The sequence below is a fragment of the Odontesthes bonariensis genome, chromosome 23 (genome assembly GCF_027942865.1).
Source record: "Odontesthes bonariensis isolate fOdoBon6 chromosome 23, fOdoBon6.hap1, whole genome shotgun sequence".
In the NCBI taxonomy this organism is placed as follows: domain Eukaryota; kingdom Metazoa; phylum Chordata; class Actinopteri; order Atheriniformes; family Atherinopsidae; genus Odontesthes; species Odontesthes bonariensis.
Genome location: NC_134528.1, coordinates 9,928,942 through 9,943,591, shown reverse-complemented (window position 1 = coordinate 9,943,591; position 14,650 = coordinate 9,928,942). Strand labels below are relative to the sequence as shown.

The 14,650-nt window shown below is 42.2% G+C and overlaps 1 protein-coding gene across 1 annotated transcript in view; it reads left to right on the top strand.

Annotated features, from left to right (window-relative positions):
- The first annotated feature begins 459 nt into the window (after positions 1-459).
- The window catches only part of etv4 (ETS variant transcription factor 4), a 39,999-nt gene continuing 25,808 nt past the window's right edge, over positions 460-14,650 (top strand). Inside the window, exons 1-4 of the mRNA XM_075457835.1 lie at positions 460-635; positions 1,286-1,376; positions 1,506-1,553; positions 7,780-7,833. Coding sequence (XP_075313950.1) covers positions 579-635; positions 1,286-1,376; positions 1,506-1,553; positions 7,780-7,833 — 250 coding nt within the window. The 5' untranslated portion in view covers positions 460-578. The remainder of the gene's footprint in view (positions 636-1,285; positions 1,377-1,505; positions 1,554-7,779; positions 7,834-14,650) is intronic.

Genomic DNA, 14,650 nt, shown 5'->3' with positions numbered 1-14,650 from the left:
ATCACTTTTCATGCAGCTGGGGTTGGTTTGTGTTGCTGTGGCTCGACGAAAACGCAACATCTGTTTCCCCTCACAGTCGCAGCGCTGGACTGCTTCCCAAAGAAAGTAGAGCCTGACAATCTGGGCAGACGTGGCAAGAAAAAAGAAAAGTGAAACAGACCAGTAAATAAAACGCACGATCCGTTCCCACTTTACGCATCATCTGAGATGATTCAAATCAGAAAAAAAACAAACAAAAAAAACGCAACTTGTGATGCAAATAAATTTAAAAAAAACACGTGAATATATTAAAATAGAAATACTATTAAAATAAATGTGGACAAGTGGATTTAAAACCCGAAGCTTGGAGGTACGAAGTGACGCGCTGCTTCACACACGTAAAAAGCAGATTTGTAAAGAGGGCCGCAGCCCGCTGGGTAATCACTCGCCATCACTTCCCCTCGGCATTTTTTTGTGAATGGAGCTCATTATGCATGCAGCCTCCACGCAGCTCCATTCACAGGCAGCGCTCCCTCCTCTCCCTGCAGGCTGCGTGGATCCCACTCAACTCAGCCCAAATGACCACAAACGGTTAACGGATGGATTATAAGATGGATGGATATTTGGACCAGCAAGTGCCTTATACTTTAGCAAATGTACGTATGGATCCGCTTGTTTTTAGTTCCCTGCTTTTGTTTTCTTTCTTTCTGTCTGTCTTTCTGACTGTGCCACCGGGGCTTGATTTGTCTCCGCGTCGCGTCTGCACGAGTTTTTTTTGGGCTGAAAGCGACGCTAGAAAAAAAAACTGTTTGTCAACCCGCTTAAAAAGTGTCGAAAATCCCCTCAAAGTGAAGTGAAGCGTAGCTCGCGCTGCATTTGAAAAAGTGTCCGTCGGGTGGTTTCTTCTCCCGGCTGTGTGGACCGTGTCATTGTGTGGCAAATGGTCACTTTCCTCAGACGCAAACAGCAAGTTTGTTTTTTCCAAGATTGCCTCAACTGACAAACGTGTTGTTTTTCTGCGGCGCCTTGGTGTTCACACACTGTTGTAGGCTCCCATTTATTGTCCTTGTCCAGATTCAAAATCATGATAATCATTGTTTTTATAAGCCAAGTTATTTATTTTCTTTGGGGATTAAACGCGTCTAATTACTGGCTGCTGTCACAGTTCACGTGTTTTTCTTACCAATGGTATGAAATTGCTATGAACTGTTTTTTTTTTTGTTGTTTTTTTAATACACTGATTTGCTTTAAATGCCCTACTGGAGTCTGTGCTCCCTTCTCCCTCTAACATGTATGGCTTTTGCAGAAGTCGCAAGGAAATGGGCCCCTAAATAGACTGTTGATGGCTGCAAAAAGGAAATTCATGGACACAGAATTACCCCCTCAGGAATCTGAAGGTAAAGAGGTGGAACTTTTTTTTTTTACAATTTAAGCCTGCAGCTCCTTTACATGATGCACGTTAACACCAGTGTCTGTGAGCTGAATCTGTGCAGTGACTGATGCTCTCTTTCTATGTTTCTGCGCAGACCTCTTCCAGGATTTAAGCCAACTACAAGAGACATGGCTCACAGAAGGTGAGACTTTTCTGTTTTTTTTCTTGCTTTTCTGGGAGGATTTTAAACTGTGTTTGTTGTGTGTCTTCCCAGATAAATCTAGAAAATTCAAGATTTTAACTCTCAAGGCTCTTTTTCCATCTTTCATTGTGGTCTTTCTCACTGATGTCCTTTGATTGAAGTGATTTCCCAAAACTGACCTGTGAAAAATAAATAATTCCCTTGTTTAGCTGAACCAAAGCTTTCTGATGCAACACATATGCTCATAAACCACACAACAACCCCCCCCCCCCCACCACCACCACCAACCACCAAAAAAAAAAAAAAAAAAAAAAAAAGTGGCCTGAGTGAGCACAGATGGTACATTATTAGCTTTGAGCATATCCTATTTTGGCCATGTTGGCATGTAGCATGCGTGCCAGGCGGCAGCCAACACAAACAAACTGGCTGTTTTACTTGTGTCACTCAAAGGCAACATAGCGATGAAATGAGGCCCAGTCAGAGGCAACTGTCAGCCAGTAGACTTAATAAGTGCTCTGCTGACGTGAGCCTTAATATAGTAATTATACTGTATGTCAGTAGGGGGGGAACAACACGACCTGTGAGTCATTTTGAGCATTTCTGGAGCAGGACGGTGACTTCCGGGAGAACCACACCGTGAGGTGTGAATTTTGTTGTGTTTGTTGCTTTGATGTCAAGATTTAAAGAGGGGAGAGCGGGTTATCTTTTACATTTTGAACTCCTTAAACCTGACAGGTTCAGTTTAAAGTCTCCGTCTGGTTAGTTTTCTCTTGATTTGACTTGGTTGAGCATCATTAAGCTGAGTGACGAACCTGCAAAGTTCCACAGTTCAAAGCTGAAGGGAGACGGTTTCTCTGCGCTCACCTTAACCCTTAATTGAAAGCATGCGTCTGCAATTTATGACAACAGTTACCTTGGAAACCAGTTGTGGACAAATGTGCAACTTAAACAAGAGTGGTTTGAAACTTGCAACCTCCTTAGCTGCATGGTTTTTTGGAGGTAAAAATCCCAATCGAGATCATTTTTTGGATATTTAACGAGTATTTTATTGACTTGGAAACCCTACGCATGTATTGGTCTTTTAAAAACAAGTTACATTTGTTGTAGAACTTCTTGAAGCCAAGGAAAATGGGATTTTAGTTTGAGCACTGGATGTGTAACACAAAACTGTTTTATTGTATTTATTTTGTTTTAAACCACAAATTACATTGAAAACAGAAGTTGGAGACCGTAGTAAACAGATACTGCAAAATAGCTCGAGTTACTGTAGTTGAAAACCTTTTTATGTCAAAAATAATTTTTCTCTTCACTGATTCTAGATTGTTTTGAGGAGGGAGACACACTTGAGCTATTGTTTTTTTTTCAGTAAACACATTTTCAGCCCAGTCTCATCGAAAAACAACAAATCCTGAATATTTTTATACACATTTATACCAAAGAGGCTGAACTCAGCAGCCAGTTAGTCTGGAAAATTATATATTTTTTTGTGAAATGTTATGACCGTATTGCTTTTAACACAAACCATTGTGTTTTCCTAACCATAACCAATTGAACTGTAATGTCTTAGCTTCACCAAGTGAGCTGTAATATGAAAACGGCAACAAAACAGACAGTTTACAGGACACTAAAAACAAATAAATATTTGGTTAGTGAAAGCAGAACTTGTAAAATTCATGTAAATATCTGCAAAACAACCCCAGATAATGTAGTTGGAGGTTGAATAACTCCTGCATGCACATGCTCAGCTGGACTCAAATGGACCAGGATGCTGTGCAGTTTATGTTCCATCTTTTTCTAAACATGTAAATGAATATTAATACAGCTAAATTCCCATTAAAGCGACTCATTCAAATATCTTTGCGATTCTTTTTGGCAAATAGCTAAAAGGGTCAGAAATGGTGCCTGAAAATCAGCCCATTAAGACAACTTGTGGTCACTTAAGGCATTTCCTGGCTGTCGCTCTGCTCTAATAAAATCCTGATTTTTACAACTGCAGCCTCGTCTCACAAAATCAGCGCCCGAGTACCTTAAAGACGGCATCTGCGCGGTGACTTCAGCTCTGCTTACATGCACCGTGATCTCCCACAGAGAAAGTTAAAGTCTTGAACGTTTTCTCAAACAATCCTCAGCGCTGCAGCATGGAACATGCTCTTGTAAAAAGCTTGATTCTGCTCTGGTGCATGGATGTCGGTCCAGTTAAATGGCCCAGGCGAGCTGGGACTCATCTGTGAGTGCAGCTCAGTTGCTCAGCTTGAGCTTAATGTGCTTAAATGTGACTCTGTGACACTGTTTGTTGTTCGGTAGCACAAAAATGTGAAAGATAATTTCATTTTTCGCTGTGACACTTGGTTGAAGTGTCTGAAACTCCCGCAGCCTTATACTGCATTTGGTTGTAAAACCTAAGTACATTTGAGAAATATTTGTACCGTATACTTCCACGCCACAGCATTTCGCAGGAAAGTATTGTGCTTTTTATTTCACTATTAATTAAAAAGAAAAACAAAGTCCACCAGTGATTTTTGGCTTCTGAAATCTTGTGTAAATTCATGTGTTAGTCACATTTCAGATGTCTGTGAGTTGTTCACAGCTGACCCCAAACAGTGAATTTTCACCTCCAGAGTTTGAACATTGGCTATTTTTTCCAAATATAAAGCAGATTTGTAGATAAGGACTCTGTTTCTTTCCTCTCACATTAATCATGTGACTCACCCTTTAATTTATCTGCTGTTTCAGCATAAAAAAAATGTATATAGAGTATTTAAACTAGCTCCATCTGCAGCTGCAACATCCAGCATAGACTCTACTTTAATAGCTTTTCGCTGCTATTTTACGGTGTTGCATCCCCAAGTAAGGGATCTGAAAGCTTCATTCTAGATTATGTTCTCAGGAAGATAAAGCTGAACTCATCTCCAGCTATGACAGATGCTCATATCACCACAAAACCGCAAAATGTGACCCAGCATCGACTCTGAGTGCCTCTCAGTGTGCTGCAGGTCGGCAGCTCCAGAGGAGCGTTCAGACTCCGTGTCTGCCGGCTCTTCGGGCAGATGTTTGAACAGAACCCACTCTGTGGTCGGCTACTGTTTACGGCCGACAATGTTAGCTTTTTACACCTTTTCTCATGCGGTGTCAAAAAACCTGCAAATTCACTTCACACTGGAGACAAAGACCAGAGCCAATAAAACTGCAACAATGGGCGTCACTTCAAAGTTGGGGCCTATTTGCATTCAGTTTTGGATCACACTTAAAGGTTTAGTTCACACAAAATGTGCTTTTTCCCCCACATAGCACCTTTGGTATTTAGTATTTTAAGAATATAAAGGTCTTATTTATTTATTTATTTATTTATTTATTTTAGTGTTTTTTTTTTATGCCTTTACCTACAGCAAATCTATATTTTGGGTAGAAAAATCAGATGTGTGTTGTTAAGAATCCACAGAACTCAATTTGAATACCTCCCACCAAAGAAATAAACATTTTAAAAAACCAACGATGACATGTTCTTTAGATCGGATGAAGCAGGAAGATTTTCCAGCGAGTGCTCTTGCTGTTGAGTCATGTCTCTGTCCAGATTCTTTTAGACAGATTAAATTGTCTTTATTCACTGTAATCGGATAAAGAAGCCTTTTAAAGGAGGCATTATGATGTCTTAAACGTACAAATTGTGTGGTGGCTTCTTACTGCGTCTGAGAGAGCGATCAAGGCAACAGAAAGCGGGACAGAAAGATGGAAGTGTAACCCTATCAAAGTGTTATTTAACCCTAAGTACTGGCTTGTTTTCAACTTCCCCGGCTAAGACCTCTCCTTTCCTGTTGCATTAATTAAAGACCTTATCATGACTGATTGTAGTTGTGAGGGATTCACCACAGTTGTAAAAGCTGGTTAGCTGGAGGGTTTTTTTTCTTCTTTTTTTTTTTTCTTGTCTGCCAAAGAAGAGCGGAAGCGAGAGAGAGAGACAGAATGGGTGAAGTTCTGAATGGCAAGAGTTCAGGAGCCTGTCACATCTTGCCTCATTTTGGCCTTTAGGTTCATATGACTCGGGCTGCTTTGCTCCTCCCAGGATCTCCCACTGAGAGAAAAAAAAGTCATTCAAGGTGGTTGGAAGCATCGGGAAGAACATGCATCTGTGCTCATATAAACACACTTTCCTTCTTGTGCTGACTTGCATCTCAAAGCCCCTGACGAGGTGTTCCTGGAAACAAATCAGATACACACACACACACACACACACACACACACACAGGAAAGTCTGCAGACACAAACAGACAGCCCAAGTTTGCGATAACGTCTGATGCTCATCATTTTCTTCTTTCCAGAGTCTTTATGAGGTCCAGCGTGTTCCGTTTTGGACATGTTGAAACTAGTGGAAATGACTGATTAGTGGGTCTGCAGACCGCTCTGTCTCAACCAGCAGCTTTGCTTCTTTCCCCCTTGAGGGCAACAGACTATAAAGAGTTAAAAAAAAAAAAGAGGGTAATATTATTTTGGTATAGTAAATCACAGGATGCGGCTTTGTATAAGAAATCAATGTCATTTATCCGAACATGCTCCAGAACCGACTCATCCGGTTTCCTCTGCACAGGAAAGAGGAGTGTGACGACAAGAAAGTGGATTTGAATTTCTTATTTCCTCTTTTTGTCCTCTGTCTGAGAGTTTTGGTTTCTGCAATGTGCATCGCTGTCTGGAAACCAAAAAATACTGGAAGGAGGGGAAAGAGAGATGAGACCGCTGGGGTCAGATTTAGGTTTTTTGGATAAGGTTACAACCAAGGGCTTTTGTTGCAGAGTCATGCTGCACTCTGCAAGGGTGTCCTTTTTTTTCTTTTGAATTTAAATCTACATGAGAGCTCTGTTATTTAGGAGTGTTTTTGTTACTTGTTTACATTGTTTTCTGGATATTCAAAGATAGCCATCAACTTTTCCTTACTTGCACCAAATTTGTGTCCCAAGTATGGAAACTCTTAAAAAGCCCCACAAACCTTTTGGAGTGTTGCCAGATAAATAAAAAAAAAAAAGGCTGTTAATTCAACGGGAGGCAAATGAAATGCCAGCGCACTTTCAGCTCAGAGGGTGAATTTGACCTCCTCACCTCTAGAGGGGTGTTGGCAGTTCAACGAGTGAGGCTTTCCCAACGTGTTTGTGAGACTCAAAGTCCAAAGCTCCGAGAGGAATTATCATGAATGGGATTGGATTTAACAAAAAAAAAGAGAGTGCTACAATAGCGTCTGTCCAGCTCTGCTGCACCTGGGTTTGGCCTCACTGGCTCTGCTTATTCAGTTAGATCCCAGATGAGTTTCATTGTGGGAGAGTGCTTAATCAGGGCCGCTGAAATCGTACACCAGTGCATGTCATTTCACACATGCCAGATCGCAGTATTGATTCATCTATTTTTACAAATTGACGGCATATCGCCTCTTTGACACATTTCACTAAAACTGAATGTGATGTAGAGGAATCTTCTATAACTTTTTCTTATATTGTTGTACATTTCCCCTTCAATTCGGCTGTTTGAGTGCAACAATTTAGGGAAAAAGAGAATCCAGGTGGCTGGTTTGTCACACAGCTTGACAGATTCTCTTACCGGTTTAGCTTGAACAGCCTGAATTTTCAGCCTTGGAAACGCGCAGAAAGTGGTTTGAACAGCCAGAGGTCAAACTTGACCGCAAGTTTCGGCATTTTCGAATATGAGGTGTTGATGGAAGTGAGAGAGAAGTGTTTTGTTTTTGTCTTATTCAGACTGAAGCAACAGCGAGTTGGCTCCGCATTGTTTGTCTGGACCGACAGAACAAAAGATGTGGTATTGCGAAAGGGAGGCAAACGCTGGGTAAAAGTACATTTCAAACAAAAACAGATGGAATAAAAGAAAAATAGCCAGCAGTAGGAACTCTGTACGACATCTGCAGTCAAACAGCTGAAAACCTCCATCGGATTATGAAGCTTGAGTCAAAGGTCGAAGCAGCAAAGAAATGTGAAATGCTACATGAAGCCGGGTTAACGTCTGTGAAACCATTCAGAAGCTTCGTGTTCTTTTGAATCGATTTGTGGATGAAAGAGGTGCTTGCGTGCTGTGAAAATCATGAGGTGAAGGTCACCTGAATGAAGCCCTGTGTGGCTGCGACTCAGATTTCATGAAGGAGAGAAAATAAGATGGGCCGAGAGAAGAGAAGGGTCAGATTCAGTGTAAAATATAGTAATGTTTAAACTGTTTTGTTTTGCTGTCATTTCAGCTCAGGTTCCTGACAGTGACGAGCAGTTTGTTCCTGATTTCCATTCTGAGAACTGTGAGTACCTTCATTTTCTCTTTCTTTAAATGACTGCTTGTCCCTAAGGTGCAGAACACAACACTTCAACATAACCAACCATGCAACAGAAAACACAATATTTCTGAGCACCACATGATGAAATGGAAAACGCATCAACATTTCTGACAGCACGATACACACCTCAGGGCCATGCTTTGGGTCTTTTCTCTTTAAGTTGGACTGAATAATGAATGTATTTCTTCAGTACTACCTCGGCTGAGGTTAAAAGCAAGCCCGGCCTGTACAACGGTGTGTGGTTACAGGAAAATACTGCAGACCTCTCATCGGTCAGGCTTTCTTTTTCTACTTTTTCTATGAAGCTGTCTGAGTTTCTGTGCTCAAAGTATGATGGCCTCTGTGTCGAGGCAGCTTCACATGATGCTCCAGTGATTATCAGGTGATCTCGCCCACATTGAGGGGTCTGTGGTGGAAACTGAACTGGAGAAAAGTTGTTGAGTCGTACTGTTTCATGCAACTGAAAAGCTCCATTTGCGTCCCAGCATGGCTCTCTTTGTTCGTACATATAGCTTTGTAGACATGTTTACTTGTTGTAGCATTTTTTTCTTTCAAGTCTCAGTCAATGGGGTTACATGGCACTGTGTAAAGAATCGGATTAATGGCTAAATTACAAAAAGACTGAGTTAATAAGTTCATGTCATGGATGTATTATATTAACTGGATACAGGACCGCAAAATGGCCGCCGTTGATTTCAATGGAGTTGCTCGCCTGGCGCCTACGCCGAAAAATTTTCTGACTTCCGGGTTTACTTCCGCGTTATGCGGCCCACAGAGCATGCGCCGTAGAGTCACCCCCCATGATGCTTTGGGGCCTCTCATCATGCCCCGGGGTGATGAGGACGTGCACGTACGTACACATCACAGTGCACGTACACAGCTGTGACGTCACGCTGGGAAAAGAGACTTTTCTGGGGCTTTTCTGTCCTCTTTAACTATTGCGGTCTATGGGAAAAATGCTTTTTTGGGCCACAGGGGATTATTTTTTTTTGTTGCAATACCACGAGTGGCCACTGGGAAAATTGGTGTGCCGGCTGCGAGGCAGCGCCGTGGTGTGGTTCATGTCTACACCTTAGTCTGACTAAAAATTGGACTGGATCGGGTTCCTCGCAGTCGGATTAAGACACACTTCTAGGCATGAAGAGGTCAACCGGAAGTGGTTCTATTACCACTAGTTGAAATGGGTACAGCGCCACCTATCATACCGGGGTATTACACCCTTTATGCCTATGATTCGATTTATTCACCGCCATATATCCAAAGATAATTGCCGTTGCCCAAATAAGGAGCATAGTCCATCATGTAGACTCCACTGATTGAGGTGTCTGTGATGGAAACTGAACTGGAGAAAAGTTGTTGAGTCGAACTGTTTCATGCAACTGAAAAGCTCCATTTGTGTCCCAGCATGGCTCTCTTTGTACTGCCAGCTGGGGGAAGTCTCAGTAATAAGTGGAACACCTTTAGCTGTTGGCTACTGTTACTTTCATTGTTTCTATTGATGATCCTTTTAGTTTTGTCCTCCTAAGGAAAAGACGGCAGTCATATTGGACAAAAATCTGCATTTTGTTCTACCAAAATGCAGATTTTTGCAGAGTTAAATATAGGACTGTCCAGTGCCGCTACTTTCTGTGATTTTCACTTTTGCATATCTTTTGTTTTTTATTCTTTTTCCTGTTTATTATGAAATATTATGTTGTTCCATTTTTAGTTCCAACATTTTATGCCTATCTGTCTTGGTTGAATACCCATAATCCTTCACTATGCACAGGGTGAGAGCGGTGCAGACAGATGCTGCCGCTAACCTTACTTTACAAACCGATGCACCAAAAATCTGTTTCTTCTGACAATACCAATGCAGCAGTCAGAGTTTTTCATTGTTTACTCACTCAGATTTGGTCCTTGTCACCTACAAAGCTGTGCATCTACAGTCTAAACAGTCGTTGGCGTTAGTCCAGTGGGCCTTGCTCATGTAACTTAAAAAGTACGAATGTCATGAGTAAAAAAGTAAAAGCAGCAGTCAAATTTAGGCTTTGAAGGGGATACTGTAACTCGCTGATGTTACAGTAGTCTCTTTGGAAGGCAAAACTAGGCAGAAACGGAAGCCCTAATGACCCAGTGATTACAGAGTGAATTTGGATGCTGCCATTATGTGCTGCCGTCATTAATTTGCATGCGTTTGAAAAGCTGAATAGGTACGGCCCAGGAAACCAGTACAAAATTATTCCGGGCCCAGGTACAAAGATGGCCTTTTGTGCACATCGGAAGGTGTAAAATGGAAAACCAAATTCCTGGGCTGCACAAGTGAGCAGCTATTTGAGTTTCCCTTTCTTGTTGTCAGTCTTAACAATGGCGTTTCAGGATCTGGGTGGGAGTACATGTTGCTATACAAACCTTTTTTTTTTTTTTTTTTTCCCCTATTCAACACATTGCAGGCCTCTCCATCTCTAGCAATGCCAATGAAATAGTTAGCAACTTAAAGAACTTCAAGGAAAAGCCCATCCCCACAGTAAAACTGGTGGTTTCGGGCGCCCCTTCCTCCGATTGAAACCAAGCCATGTGATGTGCAAACATCATGTGATTTAAACCATTAAGCGTCACAAATGGTCAGCCCATTGGTGACACATGCCCTGTTCAACATTGCGGCTGTCTGTTGCCCAACAATGCGGAGGAGGAAGTCCAGATGAACCTCAGGGCAAGCAAAGGTCATGTCTACTTAACCCGCTGGCCTGACACCCAATCAGCTGTCAGGCCTTTGCTAACGGCTGACCTGGGTATGATTTGCAGGGTCAGGGAGGCTTCAGTTTGACGGGCAGCTCACTTTTACATGGCAGAGAGGCTTCTGCTTTGACAGATAGTGTCCCTGCTGATCAGTCAATACCAGAAGAATGCAGTCAGAGCATCTCTATTCAGCTTTGACGGATGCAGCTGACAAGCAGCTATAAATATATTCGTCTTTTTGTTTGTTCTGGGTCCTGTATGCGTCTCATCTGTTCCCACACTGAGGTGAAAGGTATTCTCACTGTTTGGTGAACATTTTAAAAACAAGTGACTCACCTGTTTTGGAAAATCTAAAACATTTGAAAGAAAAAGGGAAACCATAAAGCAAAGCTTTAATCCCAGGTGACGGAAGTATAATTGAGCCTTAGACTGAAAGATCCGCCCTTGGTAAAATTAAACATTGTTGTTTACTGAGTCAAGTTGTTACCTGCACGGGTGTGGTGGTGTTAATGGAGAGAGGCGAAATGGAAAGAGGGAGCCAGTGAAAGAAGAGGGGGGGGGGCAAAACACATGTTGGAATGCTAGATTAGACAAGAGGAGGGGGCAAAGAGGGGATTGTGCAATACCTGCACATCTGGTAAATCTATCTCATCTGCTCGACTCTCTTTCAGTTCATGTCTAACAAGTGTGCTCTGTCTGCAGAGTGAAGGTTACGCAAACATGCAGCTTTTATGTACTTGCTGACCCGCCTGCGTGTGTCTTTTGTTTTATGGGTAATTGAGCCATTGGTGATAACTGCACGCCATATTTTTTCCATTGACATAATTTAATTAACTTTTTAAGTATTTAAAGAAGAATGTGATCTTAATCTCATGGGTTAATGTTTGTTTTTGAGTGCTGACGGCACCTCATGGGGTAATCCTCGCCTGACTGTGGGCTGTCGGGCAGATTCCTTTGTCTGTTTACCGCCTGTGGGGAAGCAACACATGGAGGTGTCTGTCAAATATATAGTGCACGTACTTAATTAAAATAGTTTGGGCATGCCTCTACTTTGCTTTTTTTTGTGTCAAAGGCCCTAAAACGCCACAGTTGGAGCATTGAAGGCTTTGCCTGTGCTGAGAGCTTGTTCTTCTTTGTCCAAGTATGTTGTTTACACTTGGAGCAGCTCGAGAGATGTGACCCATTCATAAATTTTCTTCCCTGTGTGCGTAAAAGGAAGTGTGCCTCCCCACCCCCCCCCTCATGCTTTCTCCCTCTCGGTCCCTCTGCAGCCCTCTCCTTCAGTCTTCATTCATAAAAAAGCCCTACAGTACTACATCAGTACTTCTGCACTTCAAGTGGATACTCCAAACCCCTCCCTCCCTTCCTGTGTCTGTACAAACTAAGTAAAATTTAAAAATGTGGAGCCCTCGCGCTCCCCCCCTTTCCCTTTTTTCTCTCTACCTCTTTCTGCACACAAACACACACATATTGAGTGTTCCAAGATGTGAACTAATCCAGTGATTTTTAGACTTGTGTGGGACGATTGTTTAGCTTTGTGCCTTGCTGTAATTATATAGGAAGCTGTGGCTATAGATTGCCGTTGCGTTTGCTCCCCAGACGGCAGGCTTGGTAAAAGAGAGACGCCATGAGAGCAGAGGAAGTGGAACTGAAACGCTTCAAAATCTGCCTAATCTTCAGATTTTCATTGTATCCTGCACCTTTTGATCATTCAGTAAGCTAATGAAATTCGTATAGATTCAGATAACGTGATAAATTTGACCAAAACAAGATTTTTAGGATGCATGTAAACATGTTTTCCAATTGAAATCGTGCTTCTCATAATCAAATGAACACACCCAGAGTTGGGAGTTGAATTATTCCTGCTGCATGTATACGTTCATTCACACCCCCGATCAACAGCACTGTACAAAAGTCCTGAGACACCCCCCCCCCCCCATTTCTTAATATTTTCTTCCAAGACCCCAGACTTTCTGAAGCTCTTTTTAGTATGTGAAGCCACTTAACACTATGTATCGTTAGAGTATTTTTTTTTTCTTAAAAGGCATCTAAATCACAGGATGAACCGGCATTGTGCCTACACATTACAGACAATTTAGCAAAGAATGAATTATAAACTGAATCTTTAGATAATGTGTCATTAGCAGCCTGTCGCAAAGGTGCTTAATTTGCTCCCATTACAAAAAATACCAAAGATAACACAGTTTAACTGACATAAAATAGTTTTTTTTTTTTTTTTAGCAGAAACAAGGTGATTCTTAAAGAGCTGTTAGTTGAAAACTTAGCATATCTCAGCATGGTGTGTAGCGTGTCCTTCAAAAACAGGAAACTGGACAATTGTCAGGTCTAAAGAACCATCTACAGCAGATGAACAGGATCTGAAAGTGAGAGGAAAAACTCCAGCAAAGACCTGACACAGGAGCTGAGAGATGCATCTGGACCTTCAGCTGATCCATCTGCTGTTGGCCCAAGCCTCATCAGAAATGGGCTCCATGGAAGGGTGGCTGTCAGGAAGCCGTTCTTAAGGAAGGGAAACAGGGAGAAAAGGCTGAGCTGTGCCAAAGGACACAAGAAGTGGGCTGAAAATCAGTGGCAGCAGGTCTGATGGAGGGATGAATCCTCCCCAGAGCCCGGAGCTCAACATTACTGAAGCAGTGTGGGATCATGTTGGCAGAGAACGGAACAAAAGGCAGCCCACATCCAAAGAAGAGCTTTGGGATGTCCTTCAAGAAGCCTGAAGAACTATTCCTGAAGACTCCTTAAAGAAAGGACAGAAAGCTCGTCTGAGAGGGTTCAGGCTGTGTTGGAGGAGAAAGGAGCTCAGAGCAGAGATTCACTTTAAAGCTTCTAATGTTTCCCAGATCATGCTGCAGACTCACCGTGCAAAGTGGTACCAGTTTACTAACAGCTCAACTGTTTGTTATTTTGTTCTATGGAACAGACCAGTACTAAAAGGCTTTAAGAGGGCATATCACCACCAATTGCTGCAGTATTGGGCATGTTTCGGTCAATAAATTGATTCTCCTCCCATGCTTGCATACTGGGAAGAGCACATTAGGTCAATGAAATGTGCTAGTCGAGCTGTAAGTGTTGCTGGACTGTGACATGCAGCGTTTTCACTATCTCATTGTAAGTCTTCACTTTTGATGCCTTCTGCATGTCCAAAAACCATTAAGATCTTTATCACAGTTGGAAAAGTCCACTGTAACGTTATCAGATCACTCTTTTTGTGGCCAAGAATTGAAACGCCACTGTTACGCAAGTTTTAACTCTCTATCCGGCAAAGGAAAAACAACAAATTTTCACAAAAAAAGCTCGAGCAAATTTGCATTTTTTATTTTTTATTTTTTTGCCTTTAAAGATACCTGAATTCTAAAAGTTCCATTTTCTGATGACCAAGAAAGACTGAAAGGTTCCAGCAACCCGGCACGAACCAAATCCTCCCGGCAGTTTGTGTCTCTTTGGCTCTGCGTGTTCTGCTTTGTCATGAATTCACAGCCTTCCTCTTGTTTGGGTTGTTTTTCTGGATCAGAACCGGTCCAATCAGGCCCTTTTTTGGAACTTGTAGCGATGGGTGAATCGAGCCCCTCCTTCCATCTCCACCCCCTGACTCCCTCTTCTCTCCCCAAAAAGAGAAACATGCAGCCCTGTGTTCTCCACTTTCCAAAATACAGCTGCTATGCAACAAAGTGTGCAAAAACATCCAGGTGCCTGCCAGATATGCACAGATGCCGCTCGTTTGCTGGCTCCAGGGAGGCAAGGCTTCTTCAATGGCTGTTTTGTTGCTGCATTTTGGTTTTGTTTGGAACTAAAATGGTTGATTTCTCTCATGTGAACAGATGATTTCTTTTGACTACCTCTTATCCACTTACATATGCACACACACACACACACACACACACACACACACACACACACACACACTCTCAGCCCTGCAGTTTTATGAATGGGCTGGTTGTGAAAGACTGGCTGAGGCAGCACGTTGAGTTAAAGGGAGTAAACCTTCATTCAAGACTTTGACATGAGTTATTCTACCTCAAACAACATCTATTTGAAGTGTAGG